General features: G+C 47.2%; 1 protein-coding gene across 2 annotated transcripts in view; it reads left to right on the top strand.

Annotated features, from left to right (window-relative positions):
• The window catches only part of LOC103745739 (stimulated by retinoic acid gene 6 protein-like), a 58,030-nt gene extending 36,235 nt beyond the window's left edge, over positions 1 to 21,795 (top strand). For both annotated transcript variants that reach the window (XM_017801810.2, XM_029570736.1), the window contains 13 exons: positions 320 to 365; positions 3,203 to 3,331; positions 4,913 to 4,983; positions 6,247 to 6,358; positions 8,770 to 8,923; positions 13,850 to 13,925; positions 16,116 to 16,197; positions 16,371 to 16,419; positions 16,824 to 16,941; positions 17,897 to 18,016; positions 19,254 to 19,417; positions 20,317 to 20,451; positions 21,004 to 21,795. In XM_017801810.2, the coding sequence (XP_017657299.1) occupies positions 320 to 365; positions 3,203 to 3,331; positions 4,913 to 4,983; positions 6,247 to 6,358; positions 8,770 to 8,923; positions 13,850 to 13,925; positions 16,116 to 16,197; positions 16,371 to 16,419; positions 16,824 to 16,941; positions 17,897 to 18,016; positions 19,254 to 19,417; positions 20,317 to 20,451; positions 21,004 to 21,152 (1,405 nt within the window). In that variant the 3' untranslated portion in view covers positions 21,153 to 21,795. The remainder of the gene's footprint in view (positions 1 to 319; positions 366 to 3,202; positions 3,332 to 4,912; positions 4,984 to 6,246; positions 6,359 to 8,769; positions 8,924 to 13,849; positions 13,926 to 16,115; positions 16,198 to 16,370; positions 16,420 to 16,823; positions 16,942 to 17,896; positions 18,017 to 19,253; positions 19,418 to 20,316; positions 20,452 to 21,003) is intronic.
• Positions 21,796 to 22,278: the final 483 nt, after the last annotated feature.

Here is a 22,278-nt window from a genome sequence, read left to right as displayed (position 1 = left end):
CAGAAACAATCCCACTCCCAAACCCCTGAGGCTTATCCCTTGCCTCCCACACCCTTGACCACCTGCCTCCACATCCAGCAAGAGCCTCGGTCAGAGTTAAGAGACCTGGGACCTCGCCCCAGCTCTGTGGGTCATATGTGTCTCTATGTGGCTAGGGTAAATCCCTTGCTGACCCTGTTCTTCCTATCTCCCCAAATATTGGGGGCCGGGGAGAAGAGGAGCTTCCTTCATCTTCCTCCTCTGCCCACACAGACTCTGAGACCCTCTGGGCCATGCTGGGAGGGAAACCAGGCCCCTACCCCTGCTTCTGTTCCTGCAGGTTTGCTGTCACTGTCTTTCAGATCTCACAGTGTCCCCACGGGCAGGTAAGTCCCTACTGACCATGCTCAGGATGTTCAGTCACATCGTCATAGTTATCCTGCCATGTGAGCTTGGATAAGCCTTTGTCACTCTCTGGGCCTCAGTTTCCCCTCATGTGGGGGTGGGGATCTGGGGCTGCTCACGATGGTCTGCTTGTATAGCACTTCATGCTCATCAGGCCTGCCTGTTTACGGGCAGGTGCTGTAATTTTGTCTTCACAGCAGCCCTGCCAGGTTCATCAAACCTACTTTACAGGATGGATAATGAGGCCCGAGTAACTCACAGGAGGCAGCAGAGCTGGGAGCTGAGGCCAGCTGAGGCCTGGCAGACACCAAAGCCCATTTTTTTGCTCTCTACTCAGCCTCAGCTTCTCTTTCTACCAAATGGGAACATTAGACAGGCGAAGCCTTTCTGACTTGGCCATGTACTGTCCTGAGAGTTGGTGAAAGCTACAAGTTAGTTCTCTAGATCCAGAAAAGGAGCAAAGTGAAAGGGGATCACACTGCACTAGGACAGGCTCAGGCAGGTTTGGGGGAGCCAAGGGAAGCTATCTGTGCCTGAGCCCACAAAGGCCTTGCCTTGCCAACTCTCTCCAAGTTTAGTAGTGGAGTATTAGATAGGAATGATAAAAAAAAAGTCTGGTGGAGCCTGATTAGAAAGATGAGATAGGGAGGACGGGCCTTCCCCCCACATCTCTGGTCAGGGTTGTGAGCACGTAGCACACCTCTGCCCAGGAAGATGCCCCTTCACCGCTGACCCCAGAGCCTGAGATTCTAGATCACAGCCTTTCTTTGGCACCTCGTTGACCTGTCAGCCTCTCAGAGATACTTGAAATTAAAATATTCATGGATAACTAGAGAGAGCACAGGATCTTCTTTCTAATTCAGCTCCTGTCATTAAGAACTGCCTTGTGTTAAGCTTTGTCCCAGTCCTGGTCCTTAAGCATTGAACTTCTGAAGACAGTGAATCCTATCCCCATTCCACTGGTAGGGAAGGCAGGGCTCAGGGGTCATGTGATTAGAAAACCACAGGAGAGCATCCAGACTAAGGAAGTGCTATTTGACCTTGTGTTTTCAAAAGTCTTCATTGAAACATAGTTTTAAAAAATGAGACTTGTGAAAAGTCTAAAATGTCAAATATTAGGGGAAATTTTAAGTAAATTTTGGTTCATCTAAAGAACGCACTATGAGTGTGTGGGAAAGTGACTGGGACAAACAGACCGGATATTCAGAGCGGTCTTGGCTCACAGGTATGTAGACTGAGACATGGCATGCAAAGAGACACCAAAATGCTAACTGTGATCTGAGGCTGAGCCAGAGCCTGTGTTGAGGGAGGGTGAAGGGAAGCGAGAGCCCCCATCTTAGTGCCTCTCCATCCTGCACCCCAACATCACATCAAACCCCAGTTCCCCAAGGCGGAATTAGGACTCCAGAACACAAAACCAACCAGTACATTATAAAAGATTAGCCACAATAGTATTTGTCTGAAAATAGTTTTTTTTTTTTTAAATATTTTATTTATTTATTTATTTATTTATTTATTTATTTATTTATTTATAGCCCCAGCTGTCCTGGAACTCACTATGTAGACCAGGCTGGCCTTGAACTCACAGAGATCTGCCTGCCTCTGCCTCCCGAGTGCTGGGATTAAAGGCATGCGCCACCATGCCTGGCCCCTTATTTATTTTTATGTGTGTGTGTGTGTATATTGCCTGCATGTAGGTAAGTGCACCCAAGTTGTGCAATGCCCGAGGAGGACAGAAGAGGTTGTCAGATTCCCTGGAACTGGAGTTACAGACAGTTGTTAGCTGCCATGTGGGTGCTGGGATTTGAACCCGGGTCTGCTGCAAGAACAGCCAGTGTTAATAGTTTTTTTTTTTTAAAGGCATTTCAAAAAAAATTGAAAACAAGAAAAACTATGAACACTGCTTTTAAAATTTTTTTATTATTTTTATTTTATGTGTATGAGTGTTTTGCCTGCATGTATGTAAGCGTACTCGTGTCATGCAGTGCTCACAGAGGTCAGAAGAGGGCATTGGATTCCCTGAAACTTGAGTTAGGACAGTTGTTAGCTACCATGTGGGTTCTGGGTAGTAAACCCAGGTCCTCTGCAAGAGCAATCAGTGCTTTTAACTGCTGAGTCACCTCTCCAGCCCCAGTAGGAACACTACCTTGAGAAACCTGTTCCTTCTACCATTGTGAGTGACTCCCAACCTTATGACAGTTATAGGGTGGGTCCTTCCCCTCCCCTTTTCTCCCTCCCTCCCTTCTCTCTCTCCCTGCTCTCCCTCTGTTCCTCTCCCTCTCTATCCTCTCCTCTCCTTCTTCCCACCTTCTCTCTCCCTCCCTCCCTGCCTCCCTCTCTCTCTGCTCTTTTGTCCCCCACTACTTCCTTCCATCTACCTACCTACCTGTTTCCTAGTGGCTCATATTTCCCAAAAAGGAATATTTAATTTCTTCATCAGAAGCCCCCACCCCCCAAAAAAGCAGAAGAAGTTCCATCCAGGGTTGCTGGACACCAAGCCCATCTCTCCTCCTGACATATGAAATGGGACAGAGAAGAACAGATTGGCTGACCGAGTGGGGTGCGGGAGAAGGGACTATTACTGATTTAGCTGTGTGGAGAGGGCAGGTCCTGGTGCCAGCTGGCCGTGTCCTGCCTACAGCTTCACTGTGTGGTGGCCTGGCCTTGCCTCACTGCAGCCTGCCCCCCCCCACACCTTCACTGTGTGGTGGCCTGGCCTTGCCTCACTGCAGCCTGCTCCCCCACACCTTCACTGTGGGGAGCCTGGCCTTGCCTCACTGCAGCCTGCCCCCCCACACCCACTCTGCTTTTGTCACAGTTTCTGGGGAGATATGAGACCCTTGTGTTCTACTGGCCTTCCCTGATGTGCCTGGGGTTCCTGATGGGCCGTTTCCTGCACATGTTCTGGAAGGCTCTGAAGGTCCAATTGGGCCTGGAGTCCCAGGCGGTGAGTATTGTCATGGGCACTGCAGATCCCCCATGGGTTGCCCTCACCACAGCCCTGGGCAGTGGGCTCTGCTGTTCTCCCATGCTAACATGTACAGCCTCTCCCTTTCAGGGCAAATGGCTCCAACACAGAGGTCATACTGGGGCCAGATAGGCTCTTTCCTCTCCTCTTACCTTGCTATGAATCAGACCCTGGAGTTTACAGTGATGATTGGGGGCTCAAAGCCACAGCTTTGTTCTCATCCCCTTCGGGGTTTAAGGGAGATGTAAATGGTTTGTTAGACTGACTTTAATTTTTTCTTGTCCTTTGGTCCTTATTTTGAAATAAGAATGTGATAGGATAAACCAGGTTATGCTATAGTAACAAATAGCCCCTGAATCTCAGTGACTTAAACAATAAATGTTCACTTCTTACTTTACCTATGTGCCAATCAAGAGCGTACTGAGGACTTTTTCCCACATTCTCACCCAGTGATCCAGGCTGATCAGAACCATCAGCCATCATCAGAAACAGTATTGACTGACAAAGAACAGAGAAAGATGTCATAGTGAAGCTACTTATGTATTTTTATTTTTATTTTATGTGTATGAGTATTTTGTCTGCATGTATGTAAGTGCACCATGTGTGTGCAACACCCACAGAGGCCAGAAGAGGGCATTGGATCTCCTTGAATTAGATTTACAGCTTATTGTTAACTGCCATGTGGAAGCTGGTAACCATACCTGGGTCCTCTACAAGAGCAGCCAGTGGTCTTAACTGCTGAGCCATCTCTCCAGCCCCCACACTAGCTTTCTTGTTTGTTTGCTTATTTTGTCTCCCTGTAGCCCCAGCTGGCCTGGAACTCACTATGTAGACCAGATTCCCTATGTAACGCAGTGTCCAGGTACTTCATACAGAGTACCCTATTTGATCCTCACAATAACCTTTGGAAAGCATTGTTTGCTCTTGCTGATGAGGGCCTACAGAGCAGAGACATAGCTTTCCCAAGGCACACAAACTGTACACAGCCAGCCAGGTCTACGACCAGCACTTCTGGACTCTGCCAGCATCCTGAGTGGGTCAGATCCCATCTGAAAGTATGAAAATTCTGACTGCTGTAGAAGCAAAAAGCCACTTGGTGGTATTATTATTATTATTGTTGTTGTTGTTGTTAATTATTTTGAGACAGGATCTCACTATGTAGCCCTAGCTGGCCTGGAAGTCACTATGTAGATCAGGCTAAACTCAAACTCATAGAGATCTGCCTGCCTCAGCCTTCTGAGTGCTGGGATTAAAGGGACACACCACCATACTGGGCACTTGATTTTCGATACTGAAAAAAAAGAAATGGGTAAAACATACATACACGTCCCACCGTTCACCAACAGTCAAAAGGTTTAGATTTGGGGTTCTGAGAGCAGTGACTGGCCCAGCCAGGGCAGGAGAGTTGAGGCAGGCCAGACTTCTGGCCTTTGGGAAAGTAGCCTGTTCCTCCATCTGAGAGAGGCCAGAAGCTGGGAATGGCTAAGGAGAGGATCCAACCCCTGGCCTCCATGGTGATGACTGCATCTATGAGTCAGAGCATCCTTTGCTTCCTTGTAGGAAGAGAAGCCAGTGCTGGAGACCCACCAGGCAGAGCACGTGAAAAGGCTGCTGAGGAAGGCTGACCTCCAGTAAGAGGCTCTTCTGCCCCTCCCCTTGCCCCTGTTCACCCTGGACAGGCCCTGAGATGGTGGAAGGGCTCCTCTGGAGTCAGGACTCCTGCTTGCTGATAACAAGAACAGCCCAAAGAGGACCAAAGTTCAGAAGTAAACTGAGGGGCTCAGAACTGGAACTAGAGTCTAGTAAGACTCTAGAGAGAGTCTGTTTGAAGCCAGCTAGACCTTGGAGCTTAAGGGATAACCTCAGAACTAGGTGTCTCTGCCTGAGGCTCCCAGATCTGCGTTTAATTGTCTGGGCCTCACACAGGTGGGCCTCCTCCACATGGCCAACCCCAGACTTCTGAGCATATACTCTCAGTGGAAAGAAAATTTTTCTGTTTGAGTTTTCCAAATGAAAATCATATGAGCATGTTTCAATGGATCAAATGCCACCGGGAAACACAGTGCCTAAATGATAGACCTACACTGATGGGCTAAGCCTGGCTCACCTGTTTTATGTCTCACTTTTTGGCATAGGAAGTAGTGCCAGCCTCACTTAACCAGTAAGACCCAGGGTAGGGAATGATTAACTTCCCACCAAACCTGAGATGGTCCAGACCAGCCCACCTCTGCCTCTGCCTCTGTGCATAGATCCCAAAGAAGGGCTGCAGGGTCTTGTCCCACTTCACACAGAGGCAAAGCTTCTACTTTGAGTAGAATTATATCTAACTACCTGTATTAAAATTTTCACAGTAATACACGCATAAACAAGAGAGACTAGTTACTTTCTCATATACAAGATCTCTGGAGGTGAGTGGCCCACAGCAACCCTAGGCTGCCCACAATGGCAGCTCACAGGCCACTGGTGTTTCTGCTCTAGCATCTTAGTATATGCTTCTCCACCCCAGTGCTGTCTCATGGTCCAATATGGCTGCTGGAACTCCAGCCACCATAACTACATTTCGGAGGACAGATAGAAGGAAAGAAGGCCAGCAAAGGAGGCTTGTGTCTGTGTCAGTCCCACTTGATAGTCTCCCAAAGCCCCACACCATACTTGGGGTCCTGCATCTCATCAGAGCACTCTTAACTGCAATAAAAGCTAGAATTTTAGTCTTTTTCTTTGAAAACTTGTTGCCCTGCCTCCAAACTCCAGTTTGTCCTTAAGACTGAAGGAAAGTGACAGTGGGAACTGCCACTGATCCCGCTCTGCGCCAAGGCCAAGATGAGCGGCAGCGGGGGTGGGGGTGGTGTTTACTTACCCACTGCCCCCTTTCCTGGGTGTTTATTCATTCACAGAGAGAGAAAAAAGTCCTGGTTCCAAGCCAGGGTGTATGAGTGGGACCCATGCTTCCAGTTCCCCAGCCGGATGATTGGGACCCTAGTGCTGGCTGCCATCTGCTTGTACCTTGTAAGTGTACCATAAAAATCCTTTCTGTTTCATACTTAGAGGAGGGTCAGGGCTGGTCGCTGATTCTTTGAGGCAAACATTGTGTGTCTCAAAATCTGGGTCAGAAGGTACTTTGGTGAGTCAAAGAAGCACAATGCTTTAATCTCACCATTTAAACTCCGAGGACATTTTCACCTACACGGGAATATTACAGCAGAATGAAATAAATAAAACAGACAGTGCTTAAAAACACACGTGGTAAAAGTTAGCATCCACTGAAAGCTAGTGAGGAAAAGAAATATGTTTGAAATCATTTGCTATGCAAAACTTGACCTAGGAAAGCTGGTAGAATGATCCCTTGAAGAAAACTTACAGAATTTATAGTCAGCAAATTATGCTGTAAAATTGAAATCATTTAAACAGTTGATGCTCACAAAATAATTTCAGTGAATTAAAAAATAAAAGTGGATAAATAGGATTGATTTATGGTGTAGGAATGTCCTTCATTTGCTTTCTTGACAGTATTTTAAATGGTGTCATAATTATTTTTTTTCTGCTTCAATGTTTTATCAAGTCATCAAAACATTTTGTGTGGTCTGAGTTGTTTGGAATAAAATGGCTGAGTCAAAAGCAGGATTGATAAGTAGAAATAAAAGTGGTAAGGCCTAGCTGAGCATGGCGATGCACACCTTTAATCCCAGCACTCAGGAGGCACAGGCAGGCAGATGTCTGTGAGATCAATCAAGGCCGGCCTGGTTAAGTTCCGGTCCAACTGGGGCAACAGAGAGACCCTGTCTCAAAAAAAAAAATTTAAAAAGTGATGAGGCCCAATTATTTTTGTTTATATTCAAGGTACCGGGATGGTAATAATTTAGTAAAGCTTTTTTTTTTTAATGTGTGTATGAGTGTTTTGCCTGAATGTATGTAAGAGCCCCAGTTGCATGCAATGCCCAGGGAGGCCAAAAGAGGGCATCAGATCCACTGGAGATGGAGTTACCAATGTCTGTGAGCTGCCGTGTGGATGGTGGGAACTGAACACTGGTCTTCTGCAAAGGCATCCAGTGTGCTTAACTGCTGAGCCATCTCTCCAGCCCTATGTGGTAAAAAGTTTTTAAGGGAATATTTTGGTTCAGTTATACTAAAAGACCCAATAACTTCCTAAATTCCAATGGCTATGCAGTTCCACCCTCCCAAGTAGTCTAGTTTTGAGACAAAAGAAGGGAGAATGGATTCTTCAATATTCTCTCTCTCTCTCTCTCTCTCTCTCTCTCTCTCTCTCTGTATTTCCATGAATGTGTGGAAGCCAGAGGTTGATGTCAGGAGTCTTCCTCACCACTGTCCACTTTATTGAGGCAGCGTCTTTCTTTGAGCTCACCAATTGGGCTAGTCTGGCTAGGTAGCTTATTCTGGGGCCTGTCTCCACCTTCCTAGCACTGGGATTGTAGACAGACTGCCATGCCTCCTCAGCTTTTATGTGGGTGCTGGAGATCTGAACTCCAGTTCTCATGCTTGTGTGGCAAGTGCTTTTATCCTCTGAGCCATCTCTCCAGCCCCCCGCCTTGTATTTTTTGAGACAGGGTCTCTTACTGGGACCTGAGGTTCACTGATTAATCTAGCCTGGGGCCAGAGAGCTACAGGGATATGCCTGCCTCCACCTTCCCAGCTCTAGGATTGCAAGCATACACCACCATGCCTGGTTTTTTATGTGGGTGCTGGGGATCAAACATGAGCTCATGCTTGGATAGCAAGCACTTTACCAACTGAGCTACCCCTCAGCCCCCAGAGTGGATTTTAAAGGACATCTGGAGTTCTCTGGAACGGTGAAAAATGCACTTGGAGTTCTGATTAGTGTGTCTTAAGTACTTATTGAACATACTATATACTGAGTTAAGAGCTGGGAGAGGGCAGAGGGATGATTCAGTGTAGTGCTGGCCTGGGAGAAGCATCAGGTCTAAGACCTGGAATGAGGGCTGACATCCTAGGAGAGAGAAGGGATAAGGTGACGGCTCTGAAGTTTAGCGATTACTCTAGACTAAGAAACTGCCTTGTGACAGCATTTGAACTCCACTTTCAGAGACAAACATGATTTGGTTGTTGGAGGAAGATGAACAGTAGAGGCTAGAGAAACAGCAGCATGGTGGGGCTGATGGGATGGTGGGCAGGATGGCAATCATGCAGAAAATCTCCAGTTTAACTCTTGTGAGATCAGTGAAGAGTGTGGAGATGTGGCTGGAATTGCCCTCACAGCCACCCCATGATCACTCTGGTTCCATTGATGTTTCAAGAGTTCCTTGGGCCTTTCAGGATGAAGAACAGAGTAGGTCTTCCATTCATCTTAGACTAGCCTGTGTGGAGTCATTTTTAGAGTTTTGACTGTCTGGAAGAGATCCACTGACCTGGGAGAACTTGAAGCCTGTGCTTTGTGTCCCCAGTTCATCGTCATTGAGTTCTGCATGTTTGTGTACATGAGAGACAAGCTGGATGTGTTTGAAGACAAACTGGAGAGCTACTTCACCTACATGAATGAGACAGGGACCTTGACCCCAGTCATCCTACAAGTGCAAGAGCTGATCAGTGTCACTAAAGGTAAAGCCATCCCTCCCAGTATTCCCATCACCTGTGTGGGAAATGGGCCTCCTGTATGGTAATTGAACAGCTTGTCCACATATGTTTCAGATGTTGTTGCTAACTTTTGTAACTGCCCAGCTGAGATGTCTGGATTTCTTTTGTGTTGGAGTTGATTTGTACCTTCTTGGGCTGACTAGGACAGAGGGCTCAGAACAAGGACCATGCTGTTAAAAATTGTTCAGGGCTGAACTGAACATGCCCAGAGAATTTTCTTATTTTAGATAGTTTGGTTTCTTTCCATGTTGCTGTGTAAATATCCCAAGAAAAGCAATTTAAGGGACAAAGCGTTTATTCTGTCTCATAGTTCAAGATGCAGTCAGTCCATCATGGCAGGGAAGCAAAGGCAGCAGGCTCTGAAGCAGCTGCTCACATCACGTTCACAGTGAGGAAGCAGAGATGATGTAGGCATGCTGCTGCTCAGCTCCCTTTCTCCACACACAGCCAGGAGCCCAGCCAGGGAATGGTGCTGCCCACAGTGGGCAGGTGTGCCCACCTCAATTAGTGCAATCAAGATAATCCCTTGATGACAGTGGGAAGAACTAGAATCATCTTGTATTTTCTCTGTGGTGAAAGTGAAATGCCAAGCTTTCACTTTTAAGAGGACCCAAAAAGTTTCTATCTTTCAAATTTGCCCCAAACACTTTTTAATATAGATTTCCTGAACTTATTCCTCTTGTTTAACTGAATTTTCAAACCTATGTTATACTCTTCTCATCACCGTGACAAAACACCAGACACATGCAACTTAAGGCAGAAAGGTTGTTCATGGTTTAAGAGAACACAGTCTATCAGGGTGAGAAGGCATAGGGCTGGGCTCTGCCCATGGCGGTGGGAGCTTATGGCACAGTGTGCTACATCTCTCAGAATAGGGAGCAGATGTTATACCCTCAACCCACACCCACACCCCTAGGGACCCATTTCCTTCTAAAGGTTCTACAACCTTCCCAGACAGCACTTGGAGATGGTTATGTATTCAAATACAGGAGTCTTTGGGGGGACATTTTACATTCAAACCACCGCACACCTTTTGACAGACATTTCTCTCAGCCTTCCCATCTGCCACTACCCACACCTGATTATCACCGTCCTACACTCTGCTTCTGTGAGTCCAATTTCTTTAGACTCCCTGAGTAAGTGAGGTTGTGCAGCATTTGTCTTTCTATGCCTGGTTTATTTCACTTAGCATAATGTCCTCCAAGTTCAACATATGACAACATGTTCTTTTTCTGGCCTAGCAGTATCCCACCCTGTGCAGCTTTATGGAGTTTTCTTTGCTCATTGGTTGATGGACACTTAGGCTGATTCTGTATCTCAGCTAAGATGAATGATGCTTCAGGGACAATGGAAATACAACTCTCTTCCACACACTGATTTAATTTCCTTCAGATAAATACCTAGTAGTGAGACTGATGGATTATATAGCAGTTCTATTGTTACTTTGAGGGGTGAGGTGGTTTGACTAAGAATATCCTCCATAGACTCAAATATTTGAACTTGGTGCCTCATTGGTGATGTTTTGGGAGGTTTAGGAGGTATGGCCTTGCTGGAGGAAGTATGTCACTCGGGGTAGGCTTAGAGAGTTCATAGTCGGGCCCCACTTCTGGTTGATCTCCCTGCTTCCTGTGAGTGAAGACGTGAGCTCTTTGCTTTCTGTGGCAGCCACTTCCTGCCACCATGCCTCCTCCGCTATTATAGACTGTCCGTCTGGAACTGTAAATCAAATTGAATGCCTCCTTCTACAAGTTGCCTTGGTCATGGTGTTTTATCACAGCAACAGAAAAGTGACCAACACAAGGGGGCTCCTTACTGTTTTCCTTAATGTTTGTAATGATTTTCATTCCCACCAGTAGTGTACAAAAGTTCCCCTTCTCTACATCATCACCAGTATTTGAAAAATCCATCTTAACAGCTGTGAAGTGACATCTCATTGTTTTAGATTTACATTTCTCTGATAATTAATAATAAGCATTTTTTTTCATATGTCTGTTGGCCAATTGTATGTCTCCTTTGAAGAAATGTCTATTCAGGTCTTTTACCCATTTTCATAGGTAATAGGAAAACCACTTTCAACAGAAGCTTTAATAGAAGATGATGTATTCTGATGATATGCCCATTGTCTGTAGAAGGAGGAGAGCGGCCCCCTATCCCCAGATAAGAAAGAACCTTTGGAAAGATGTCAGGACAAATGCCCTCTGGGGCATTTAGGAGAGGGCTACGTGAGTGAAGTACTTACTCTGCAAGCAGGAGGACCTGAATTCAGTCCCCAGCACTCACATAGAAAACTGAGTGTGGTAGTGCATGCTAGCAACCCCAGCACTGGGGAGGTAGAGACAGGAGGATCCCTGGGACTTGCTGGCCAGCCAGCCTAGCTGAATCAGCAAGCCCTAGGTCCCAGTGAGAAACCTTGTCTCAAAAAACTAGATGGACAACTCCTGAGGAACCATACCCAAGGTTGACCTCTAGCCTACACAAACACACACACACACACACACACACACACACACACACACACACTTTGTGTCACAAGACAAGTCAGAATCTCCTTCTTGACCACCTCAATTTTTTTCACCTGTAAAATGAGATTTACATAGATAGAGGGTTTCTGAAAGGTTTTGTGGCTTTGATACTTTATGATCCTAAGCCCCAAAATATCCCTCAAGTCATGAGACACCTGTTGCAAGTGATTTTCTTCCCATTAAAACTGATGAATTGGGGCTGGAGAGATGGCTCAGCAATTAAGAGCACTGGGTGCGCTTGCAGAGGACCTGGCTTCAGTTGCCAGAACCCACATGGATGCAAACAACCATTCTTAACTCTAGTTCCAGGGGACTTGATGCCCTCTTCTGGCCTCTTCATGCATTGCACACACAGGTACACTTACATACATGTAGGCAAAACATTCATACACCTAAAAATAAAGATAGATAAATAAATAACATTTTTAAAGATATCGATGAACTGAGAGAGTATCAAAATCAGAAGAAGACAGCTTTGATGTGAGTTGTTTTCTTACAGTCATATGGTCTCAGTAAATTAATTTATAAGTGAACATTGAGGCAAAAATTGCTCCTTCTATATTGCCATACTTTATTGTGGCCTATGGACATCTTATGAATTTTAAGTAGATTTATATTTAATATAAAGTCCTGAGCTTAATGCTTAGAGAGCACATTCTCCTGAATTTCAGTAATACCTATTCTTAATCTTACTGTGACAGTCTCTACTTCTGTCTGTTCTAGATATTTGTCATTCTTGTTGTTTTGAGACAGAGTCTCATGTAGTCCCTTTAACTATTTATGATGGATTACCTTGAACTTCTGATCCTCCTGCCTCTGCCTTCCATTCCTAGTTACTGGAATTATAGGCACGTACTGAGTTCTTATTTTCTTTTTCTTGTCTGCTAGCATGGGTCAGAACTCCAGTACAGTCCCGTAGAACTGGCAAGAGCAGACACTGGGTTTTCTTGTTGTTTAGTCCAGGAGGGAGGTGCTTTCAGTCCTTCGCCCCTAAGTATAATATTCACTGTGGACTTTTAGCAGATACGCTTTGTCAGGCGGAGGAAGTTCTCTGCTAATCTTAGTTTGTCGAGTGTTTAAAAAATGTTTTTTGTTTTATGTGTATAAGTGTATTACCTGCATGTATGTAAATGTACCCATGTCATGCAATGCCCATGGAGGTCAGAAGAAGGTGTCAAATTCTATGGAACTGGAGCTACAGATGGTTGTTAGCCACCCTGTGGGTACTGGAATCTGAACTAGGGTCCTCTGCAAGAGCAGTCAGTGATCTTAACTGCTGAGCCATCTCTCCAGCCCCTGTTGAGTATTTTTAATCATAAAGAGATGTTTTCAAATGGTTTTTCTTTACTTGGGAGTCAGCTTTATAGAAACTCTAACTACCCCAGCAAATGGCCTTCCTTCCCCATTTCCATATCCATCTCACAAACACAGACTCTCTAAAAGCAAATCAGAGCCTGTGGTAGTTTATTGTGATTTCCAACTTGACAGGATCTAGAATCATCTAGGAGAGGAGCCTCTAGGCCTGTCTGAAGCATTATCTAGACTAGGTTAATTGAAGTAGGAAGACTCACCCTAAATGTGGGTGGCAGCATTCCATGGGCTGCTGTCCTAGACTGAATAAAAAGGAGAATGGTTGCCGAGCCCTAGCATTCATTTCCTTCTGCTTCCTGCCTGTGGATACAAGCTCCAGCCATCAGGTCTTCCCCACCATGACAGACTGTACCAGTGAACCAGGAGCCAAAAATAAACTCTTCCTTCAAGTTGCTTTTGTTAGGGTATTTTGTCACAGTAACAGAAAAGTAAGGCTGGGTGTGGTGGTACATGCCTATAATCCCAGCACCCAGGAGGCAGAGGCAGGTGGATCTCTGGGAGTTCCAAGTTGGGAGTTCCAGACCAGCCAGGGCTGCAGAGTGAGATCTTGCCTCAAAAGAAGAAAAGGAAAGAAAAGTAGCTAAGACAGAGACTAGATATCAAAAACTTGCTGAAAGGTGGATTTGGACTGGCTAAAACCTCTTGTAGTCTGGTCACTCTGTGACCAGTGCAACACCACCCCCCAAAAGTGTCAATTAGCAGCCAGCTATTGATGGCACTGTGGATGGGAGCTACTGATTGTGTGAATAGCCCATAATTTCCCCCAACCTTAATTCAATGTAGATGGAATATATTAGTATCAAAGCAGAGGATTGTGCAGGAAATAAAGTACAGGAAGGATTCGTGTGGCTACAATGAGCTGAGGTTTACCCACGGGAAATGTTGTAAAGGAGATGTCATAGCTGCGCCTAGACCTTTCTGACACAGTAGCTGCACTTTGAAAATTCCATTTCAGGTGTGTTTTCCAAGACCTCTGACATCACTCTTTGCTTTTCAGGAGTCTGGGTGGTGACTATTGTGCCTGCCTCTCTCACGTGTGTCAGCTACCTCTTCCACATTTTAGCCTGTTACAGGTAAGAGAACTCTCAGAATCATTTGCCTGACTTTAGCCAGAAATATGCATGATGGATGTTACCCAGAATTCCTGAGCTGTGCCTGCATGGCTCAGTGTGGCACCAGACAGTGAATACAAGTGCCAGCCATGGTCTGACACATCTTTTGTTAAAAGGCACGTAAAGCCTAACTATCAAGGTGAATGTCGGTAATGAACCACCATTCTGCTTCCAGCCCTCATCTGAACCCCAGCCCAGCCCTGAGGGGTGAGCCCTTTCATCTCCACTCTTACAGTTCTCAAAGCTGAGCCTCAATAAAGCATGACCAAGCCATGGTCCTTCTGACCCCTAGAAACCTTGGTATTTCTTGTACATTCTGTTCCATTGTTGGGTATTAGATATCCCCACTATTCAGGGCTGATAACACTGGGCCCTCAGTGGAAGTAGTAAAGGGGTCCAGAGTATCAGTTTCAGAAATAGCAGTGCAGGAAGAGGGTATGGCCTTAAATGAATAGTGGGTATCTGCATGCAGGTATCAACTTTGCCTCTCTCTCTCTCTCTCTCTCTCTCTCTCTCTCTCTCTCTCTCTAATAAGTAAATAAATAAATGTTAAAACCCTCTCTCTCTCTCTCTCTCTCTCTCTCTCTCTCTCTCTTTCTCTCTCTAATAAGTAAATAAATAAATGTTAAAAAAACAACAGCAACAACACACCCACCTTTGCACTGCCTCCATCTGCCTGGCCAAAGATGGCATCCACAGAAGACTTTCCCAGCATGAGGGGCCCCAGTGCTCCAGGCAGCCCTGCCTCACTCCCTCTCTGCTTTCTTCTCCCTGGACCAATCAAGCTGCTTCCCTGCCCCACTGTGTGGGCCTGTGTCTATGCCTGCTTCCTCCCTTCTCAGTCTGCTCCTGGATGTGGCTGGGAGATTCCCAGTGAGACATCTGAGACAACCACACTGCAGGGCCCTGATGGACGCCTGGGCCGGGGGAGGGGGGGAGGATGAGGAGGACGAGGAGGACGAGAAAGAGGAAGAGAAAGAGGAGGGAAGGAGGAGGAGGAAACATCCAGGAAAGGAAGCCTGTGTTCCTGTCCAGGTTGCCCCTGTCCTTACCTGTCACCAAGGAGTGATGTTTGCTACCCTGCCTCCTTATCAGGACTGTGGGGCAGAGGAAACTTTGGACAAGAAAGTGCCCTCTATGCTCCAGGCCACCAGCACCATGCCAACCTTTTAATTCTTCTCAGCACTATTCCAACCTCAATACAAACCCTTAGAAAAGTGTCACAGGATAAGCGTGGTGGTGCTCCCCCAGAATCCTCACACTAAAAGGCAGAGGCAGGAGGATCACAAGTTCAAGGACAGCTTCATCTACATAGTGAGTTCCAGGCCAGCCAGGGCTACACAGAGAGATCCTGCCTCACCCCACCTTCCTGACCAAAAAAAATTTCAGAGAATATTTACTACAAAGTCTTCCCCCTACCTAGACCTCTAATTTGTGTGTGTGTGTGAATGTGTGATTGCGTGCATATGTGTACTAAGAGTATGTGTATATGTGTGCACGTGTGCTGTGTGCATGTATGTACATATGCATGCATGTGTGTGGATATGTGTGCATGCTCATTATGTGTATATGGTATGCATGTGTGTTGTGTGTTTGCACGTCTATATGTGTGTTTACACGTGTGTATATGTGTGTGGTGTGTGTATGTGCATATATGTGTGTATGCATATGTGGGTGTGGGTGTGGGTGTGCATCAGAGGATAACTTGTGGGGGTCAGTTCTCTCCTCCCACCATTTGGGTCCCAGGGATGGAACTCAGTCATCACGAGTGCCTTTACCAGCTGAGCCATTTTGCCAGCTCCTGATTTTTCTTTATGTTTCTATAAATGTTTGGCTATCAACAAAATTTCTGTCTTCAGCTGTTTTAAAAATCTTATTATATATCATAGCAAAACAAGAAAATGTAGAAAGCAGAATAAAAAAAGAAAAAGTCACACACAGTCTATCAGATTCAGTTGCTGTTATGACTTGGTCAACATGTATTATTTTTATAGACTACCTTGACCTTAAGGTTTCAAAGGGAAATCAGAGCTTTACCGGGAGCTGCAGTGGACACCACTGCCGTGGGCTCTGTGGCCTTTCCGTCAAGCTCTGACTCTTCAGGAAGCACCAGGGTTATGAACACGACTTTCTGTCCTCTTCATTCTCCAGAAAGCACATGAAGAGGCTGTGGGCAGGAGACAAGCACTTCCTCCCTCTGAAGTTCCACACTCCTTCCTCAGCAGACAGCGTGGTAAGCTTTTCTAGGGAGTTGGTTTTTGAACCACACCTCACAGGGCAGACTCCAGCCTGAGAAAAAGCCATGTGTGGAAACGTGGATGACCCTCAGGTCAGGGTCCTGGGCACAGGGCTTGGAGAAAAAGAGTCTCTTCCTGATGGGGCCTCTGCCTTCCTTCTAAATCTCAGGTGGCCATTGCAAGGTACTCTGGCTGGCAGATAGCCTACATCCTATGGGGTAAGTGCCACCCCGTGACCAGTTCAACCCAGCACATGTTCCCTGGGCACCTGCAGAGTCCCAGCTGTGGGGAGGGCACACAAGCAGCTATACCCCTGAGGAGTCTCTAGAATGCATGAGAAATACTTGGCACATCATCTCCCACCTCACTGGCTATCTTTGCTAAGGGCATCAGTGAGCAGAGCAGGAAATGAACCTCCATGTCAGCTCAGGGCCCAGGGCCTTTTGGGGAAGTTGACATTTGAACTGTACCTTCCAGGAAGCTAGGTGAACAGAAAGATAAAGGGGGCGATGCCAGGCAGAAGAGACAGTATTAGCAAATGTGCCAGAGCCTCTGGTGGAAGAGGGCATAGGGTTGCCTGCAGAGAAGACCCCCGTAGTGACTTTTACTCCCACATCCCCAGGTTACCTCATTATCCATGTGGTGCAGAGCCTATGCGGTGTGATGCTCATGTATAGCCTAGTGCTGCCCATCACTCACCACCAAGGCCTGGAGATGCTGCAAGGGCTGGGCCTTGGGCTGTAAGTACTAAGTAGATGTCCTGTCCTTGCTGGTCCTGGGGACCAAACTTTGGGCCCAAGGTCTTGGTTCCTACCAAGGGATAGACCAGCACAGCACCTCACAGGGAGGGAACCTTACAGTTTCCAAAAGGCTTCCTCTCCACCATTCCACAAGACCTTCACAAAAGTGTGTGTGATACATAAATGTTTGTTTTCCAGCTAGGAAACTTGGCTAGTAGGAGGCAGGACAGAGGGATGGGAGGAGTCAGGGTTCCTGGATAAGCTTTCTGATGTGTTGTATTGTCTGGGCTAAAATTCCTTCCCTTTTCTGAGCCTTTCTTAGCTCTCTGGAGATGGTGATTGCTTGGTGACTGAGTACTTGGTACGCCTCTCTGATAGCAGCCTGGGAGTTTGGTGCAGCCAGGAGACAGGCACTGGGAGGCTGTGTTCAAGAAAAGGGACAGGCTGGAACCTAAACCTCCTTTAGCCACCACCCCACATTGCCACTCAGGACTGTGAGCACAGCATACCACCCAGTCTGGGGACTTCCCTGCTCTGAGTTGCATGATTTCATCCTTGCCTAGAGCCACCAGAGTGTCTGTGGTGGAGCCCTCCTGTCCCCTGTCAGCCTTCTTAGATGCTCCCCCAAGCTTATTCCTTGTTCTCATTCTCCACATGCTGAGCCACTCACCCCACTGTCACCTCTGGCAATAGGGACAAGATGAGGAGTCATGGATTATGATCTGGAGCTAGAAGACCTGCATGTGTCCTTAGGACAGCCCCTCTCCACCCTTCCCCTGTCCCTTGGTTTGCCCGTGTGCACCATAGGCTTGGGAATGAGCTGGGAGCCAAACCCAGAGCTTATGCCTTCTGTTATGCCAGGACACAGCCTCTCTCCTCTCTCTCATTGGGCATCTGAGAAAGGCCTGGAGCAGTAGAATGGGCCACCTCAGGATGGGCCTGCCCTGTGTTTCAGCCTCACTGTGTCCATTGTCGTGGGCCTCATGGTCCTGCAGATGTGGATTGCTGCCAGCTTCTTCTTGCAGCCCAAGCTGGGCACTGCTGACAAGCAGAAGCCCTTGGCTCTCAACAACAGGTGAGGGGAGAGGAGGGGTGGGGAAGCATACGACATCCACTCTTGCTCCGGCTTCTCCCGTGGCAGATTCTGGAGGACTCTGCATTCTGTGCCAGATTGTGGGGCCATGCACAGGGGTGGGCTCTGGGGTCAGACAGCCTGGGATCCAAAGCTGCCCCACCGAGTACTAGTAGAGCCGTGTCACCAGAGTGACCTTACAAGCATGAAACTCAAGCTTTCCTGTTTATAAATCATTTTGTATTCTTCAATGAAATGTTTTAAGGATGGAATATATAAAATACAGACTTGGAACAACAGACATTAAGTACACAATAGTCCTTTAATTCATTCATTCATTGAGGAAACCTCAGCACTGAAAGTAAATAATCCCCTGTTGTCTGCCTCAGCTTCATAGCTCACCAGAGAAGAATGGCACATAAATAAGGACCACGGATTTCAGAACGCTGCAGAAGTGTGAGGAGGAGGAGGGGCTGAAGAGGAAGGAGGAGAGGCAGGGGAGGAGGCGGGGAGAGGGAGGGGAGGAGATGAGACACAGGATGGTAATTCCACCTCAGTGTCTGAGCTGAGGGAAGCCGAGCAGGGGCAGAATCTCCACCTTGGAGAGGAGAAGGCATGGCTGGCACCTGCCACACCAGCTACCACTAGATAAAAGCATCAGGGCATGGACGGCAGGATGTGGTAGGAGAATGCTGAGATTTCCAAGGTGTTCACCTACAGTGCCCTTAGTGTGGGCGCCAGGAGACACAGTGACAAGACCAGGAAGTCCTCTGTTAGAGGAGCTGTGGCATTCAGGACTCAGTTTGTTACCTCAGTTTGTCCTGGAGGCAACAGAACCATGTGACCAGGGGATCCTCTGAGACTTCCTTTAGAGGACTGGGAAGAGCTCTGGCTGGAGTAGGACCTTATTATGACACACAGTGATAAACTCCAACCCTGATACAATCCTTAAACCAACTGTAGCTTCATGATATTTCTCAGCCTCTAAGAACCCTCATCCAAGAATCCAAGGGTCAAACTAAACAAATACCATCCTCACTAACATCCATCCTATGCTGTGTTCAGTGCCCACTTGACCATCTGGGACCTAGATCTCCCTTCAGTGCTGTGAGCCAGTGTGAGCACTCAGCTCCCCTGTGATCCAGGTCATCAGGCTAGGAGACAGAGTTGCAGAGTTTAATGTTGTGTGTAGTCACCTTGCCTGACTGAGAGGCTGCCTTGGGTCGGCTTCTGTCTGCAGGAGAGCCTTCCACAACTTCAACTACTTCCTGTTCTTCTACAACGTGCTGCTGGGCCTGGGTGCCTGCCTTTCCAGGCTGCTCATCAGCTGCCTTCTGGGGACATGGTTGATCGCTCGCATTGACAGGACCATTATGCAGAGTGGCTATGAAGGCACGGACATGGGTGAGTGACCCATGGGACGGCTCTCCTTGGGCCTTGATGGCAGCTGCCTGGGAAAGATGGACATCAGGGGCTGGTGTGAACACCTTCCCTTAGGCTTGGAACTTGCCTGCTTGGTGGAGGAGTCTATAAAGCCAAGCAATGCAAACACGTATGTCCTGGGCTGGTGAGATGGCTCAGTCATTAAAAGTGCTTGCTGTGCAAGCATGAGGAGCCGAATTTGATCCCCAGAACCTATGTAAAACGTTATCCATGCTGGTTCATGCTTGTAATCCTGGCACTGGGGAAATGGAGACAGGCCAGCCATCCTTGCCTAGTCGGTGAGCCACAGGCCCCAGTGAGAGACCCTGACTCAAAACACAAGGTGGAGAGCTCCGAAGAAACAGCACCCCAGCCTGACCTGTGGCATCCACATGCACCACATTCATGTGCAGCTGTATACACAAGAACACACACACACACACACACACACACGCACGCACACATGCACGCACGCACGCGCGCCCACCCGAGCACGCGCAAGACGTATTCAGGAGTGAGCTCAAGATTAATTCAACCTGTTCTGATCTCTAGAGTAAAGAAATTACTAGCAGCTATATAATTAAAAAGTATAAACTGGGGGCTGGAGAGATGGCTCAGCGGTTAAGAGCACTGACTGCTCTTGCCGAGGACCCGGGTTTGATTCCCAGCACCCACATGGCGGCTACGAACCATCCTTCACTCCAGTTCCAGGGGAATCCGAAGCCGTCTTCTGACCTCCACGGCATTGCACGGCACGGGTGCACTCACATACATGCAGGCAATACACTCATACACACAAAATAAAAATAACAAATAAAATATATTTTTTTAAAGTACAAACTGGGACAGCCTGGCCTGACCTGCCTTCATCCACGTTTCAGGGTTCAGTGCATGGATCGGCATGCTCTATGTGGACCATTATCACACCAACCCTGTGCTGGTTAGCTTTTGCCACATCCTGATCACAAGCCACAGAGAGAGGAAGCTGCAGAGGAATCTCAAATACCAATCTGCAGGTAGTGTCTGCTGCTGGAACCTGCTCTGGGTTCAGAGTGGAAATGGATCCCCAAACGCTCCCTGGGATCCCCAAGATGCTCCAGACCCCCTTTCTTGCTCCTCTTCAGCCTGCACTCTCTTTAGCCAGGTTGCTCAGGCGATGTAGATCCTGGCCAGCCCAGCTGTATGGCCCTGTCCTGCTGACTGGCCTCCCCCCTTACTCCTGGAGTTGAGCTCTTGTTCTTTGGGTAGAGTCCTCTGTACTGTAGTTTGGGATTCCAGTGCACAACTCGGGCCTCACAGATGATACCATTTCCAATATGGTGCTCAGTTTTTATTATTCTGCCCTCCTGCCTCTTAAGGACTCACATGAACTCGTTGCTAGTCCTTATAGGTCTGTGGCACAATTCTCAGGCCTCTACCTCCCTCATCCTCCAGGAGTCCCAACCTAGATCCTTCCTCCACACCTCATGCATTGTGGGAAACTCTTTCCAAAGCCTCTGAGAGTAGCAGAGGCAAACTCCTTTAATTACCAGCCTCCATCCCTGACCTTTCTGCTGATTCTGTCCTAGGTCCCTGCATCTCAGCTAGGTCCAGAACGAGGTGGCTCTTGCTGCAGACACTGGTCAACAACCCCAGGCTTATCATGCACAGAAAATCAAAATCTGGGCACAGTTCCCAGGAGTTCACCCAGATTCTGCTGACACGCCCAGATTGCTGACCCAGCCACCAACATCTGCTCCAAGGCCAGTCCAGGCCATGTGCTCCAGAGAGAAGGCTCAGTTCAACAGATGTTCCCTGCAGAGAGGCAGGATGGCACAGCCATTGTCCATGCACATGACAGCACTGGCCACTCCTGGGATGGCCACCTGGACCAAGGGTTGAGGTCTAGGACTATTTCATTCCCCTGGCAAAAACAAAAGAAAAAAACTGAAAGAAATGTTTGAGGAACAAACTTTGCCCATCAGTGACCTCCTCTGTCCCCTGTGAGTAGGTAGCCATGAGGGTCATCAGTTAGGATACATGAAGTGGGGGCTGTAGAGATGACTTGGGGGTTAAACACAATTGTTGCTGTTCTTAGAGAGCCCTAGTTTGGTTTCCAGCACCTACCTGAGGCAGGTCACAAATGCCTATAACAACCGTCAAGGGATCTGATGCCCTCTTCTGACCTCTGTGAACAGTCCCCCACCCTCCACACACACATGTGGTGTACACATATACATAAACAAAAATAATAAAAGTAAATTTCTTTAAAAGTGTTTAAAGTCACCAAGCATGATGGTACACGCAATCCCAGTACTCAGGAGGCAGAGGCAGGCAGATCTCACTGAAGCTAGCCTGTTTACATAGTGAGTTCCAGGACAGCTGGGGCTACAGAGAGACCGTGTCTCAAAAATAAATAAATGAATAAATAAATAAGTGCTCCATGGTTAGGAGCACTGACTGTTCTTGCAGAGGACCCGGTTTGGTTTCAAGTACCAACAACTGTCCATAACTCCAGTTCCAGGGAAATCCAACACGCTCTTCTGACCTCTGTTGGCATTGCACAACAGGGGTGCACTTATACACATGTAAGCAATACACTCATACACATAAAAATAAAAATAAGCAAGTATATTAATAAATAATAAAATGTTAAAGAAACATAACATTAACTCTCTATCCTATGGCCTCCTGGGAAGCATATCAGAGTTGATCTGAGTCTTCTTCCCAAACCGTATGCTCAGACTCCCTCTGTGGGATCACCTGAGAAAGCCATGTGTCTAAGGAAGCAGAGATGGTGTGAACCAGAATTCTAGATGGAGAGCAATAAACCAAGACTATGTGAACAGAAAGTCAAGACATTT

Source organism: Nannospalax galili, unplaced genomic scaffold, assembly GCF_000622305.1.
Source record: "Nannospalax galili isolate Female #2095 unplaced genomic scaffold, S.galili_v1.0 scaffold263, whole genome shotgun sequence".
Classification (NCBI taxonomy): Eukaryota; Metazoa; Chordata; class Mammalia; order Rodentia; family Spalacidae; genus Nannospalax; species Nannospalax galili.
Note: the sequence above shows the minus strand (reverse complement) of the source record. Positions and strands in the feature narration are given on the sequence as shown.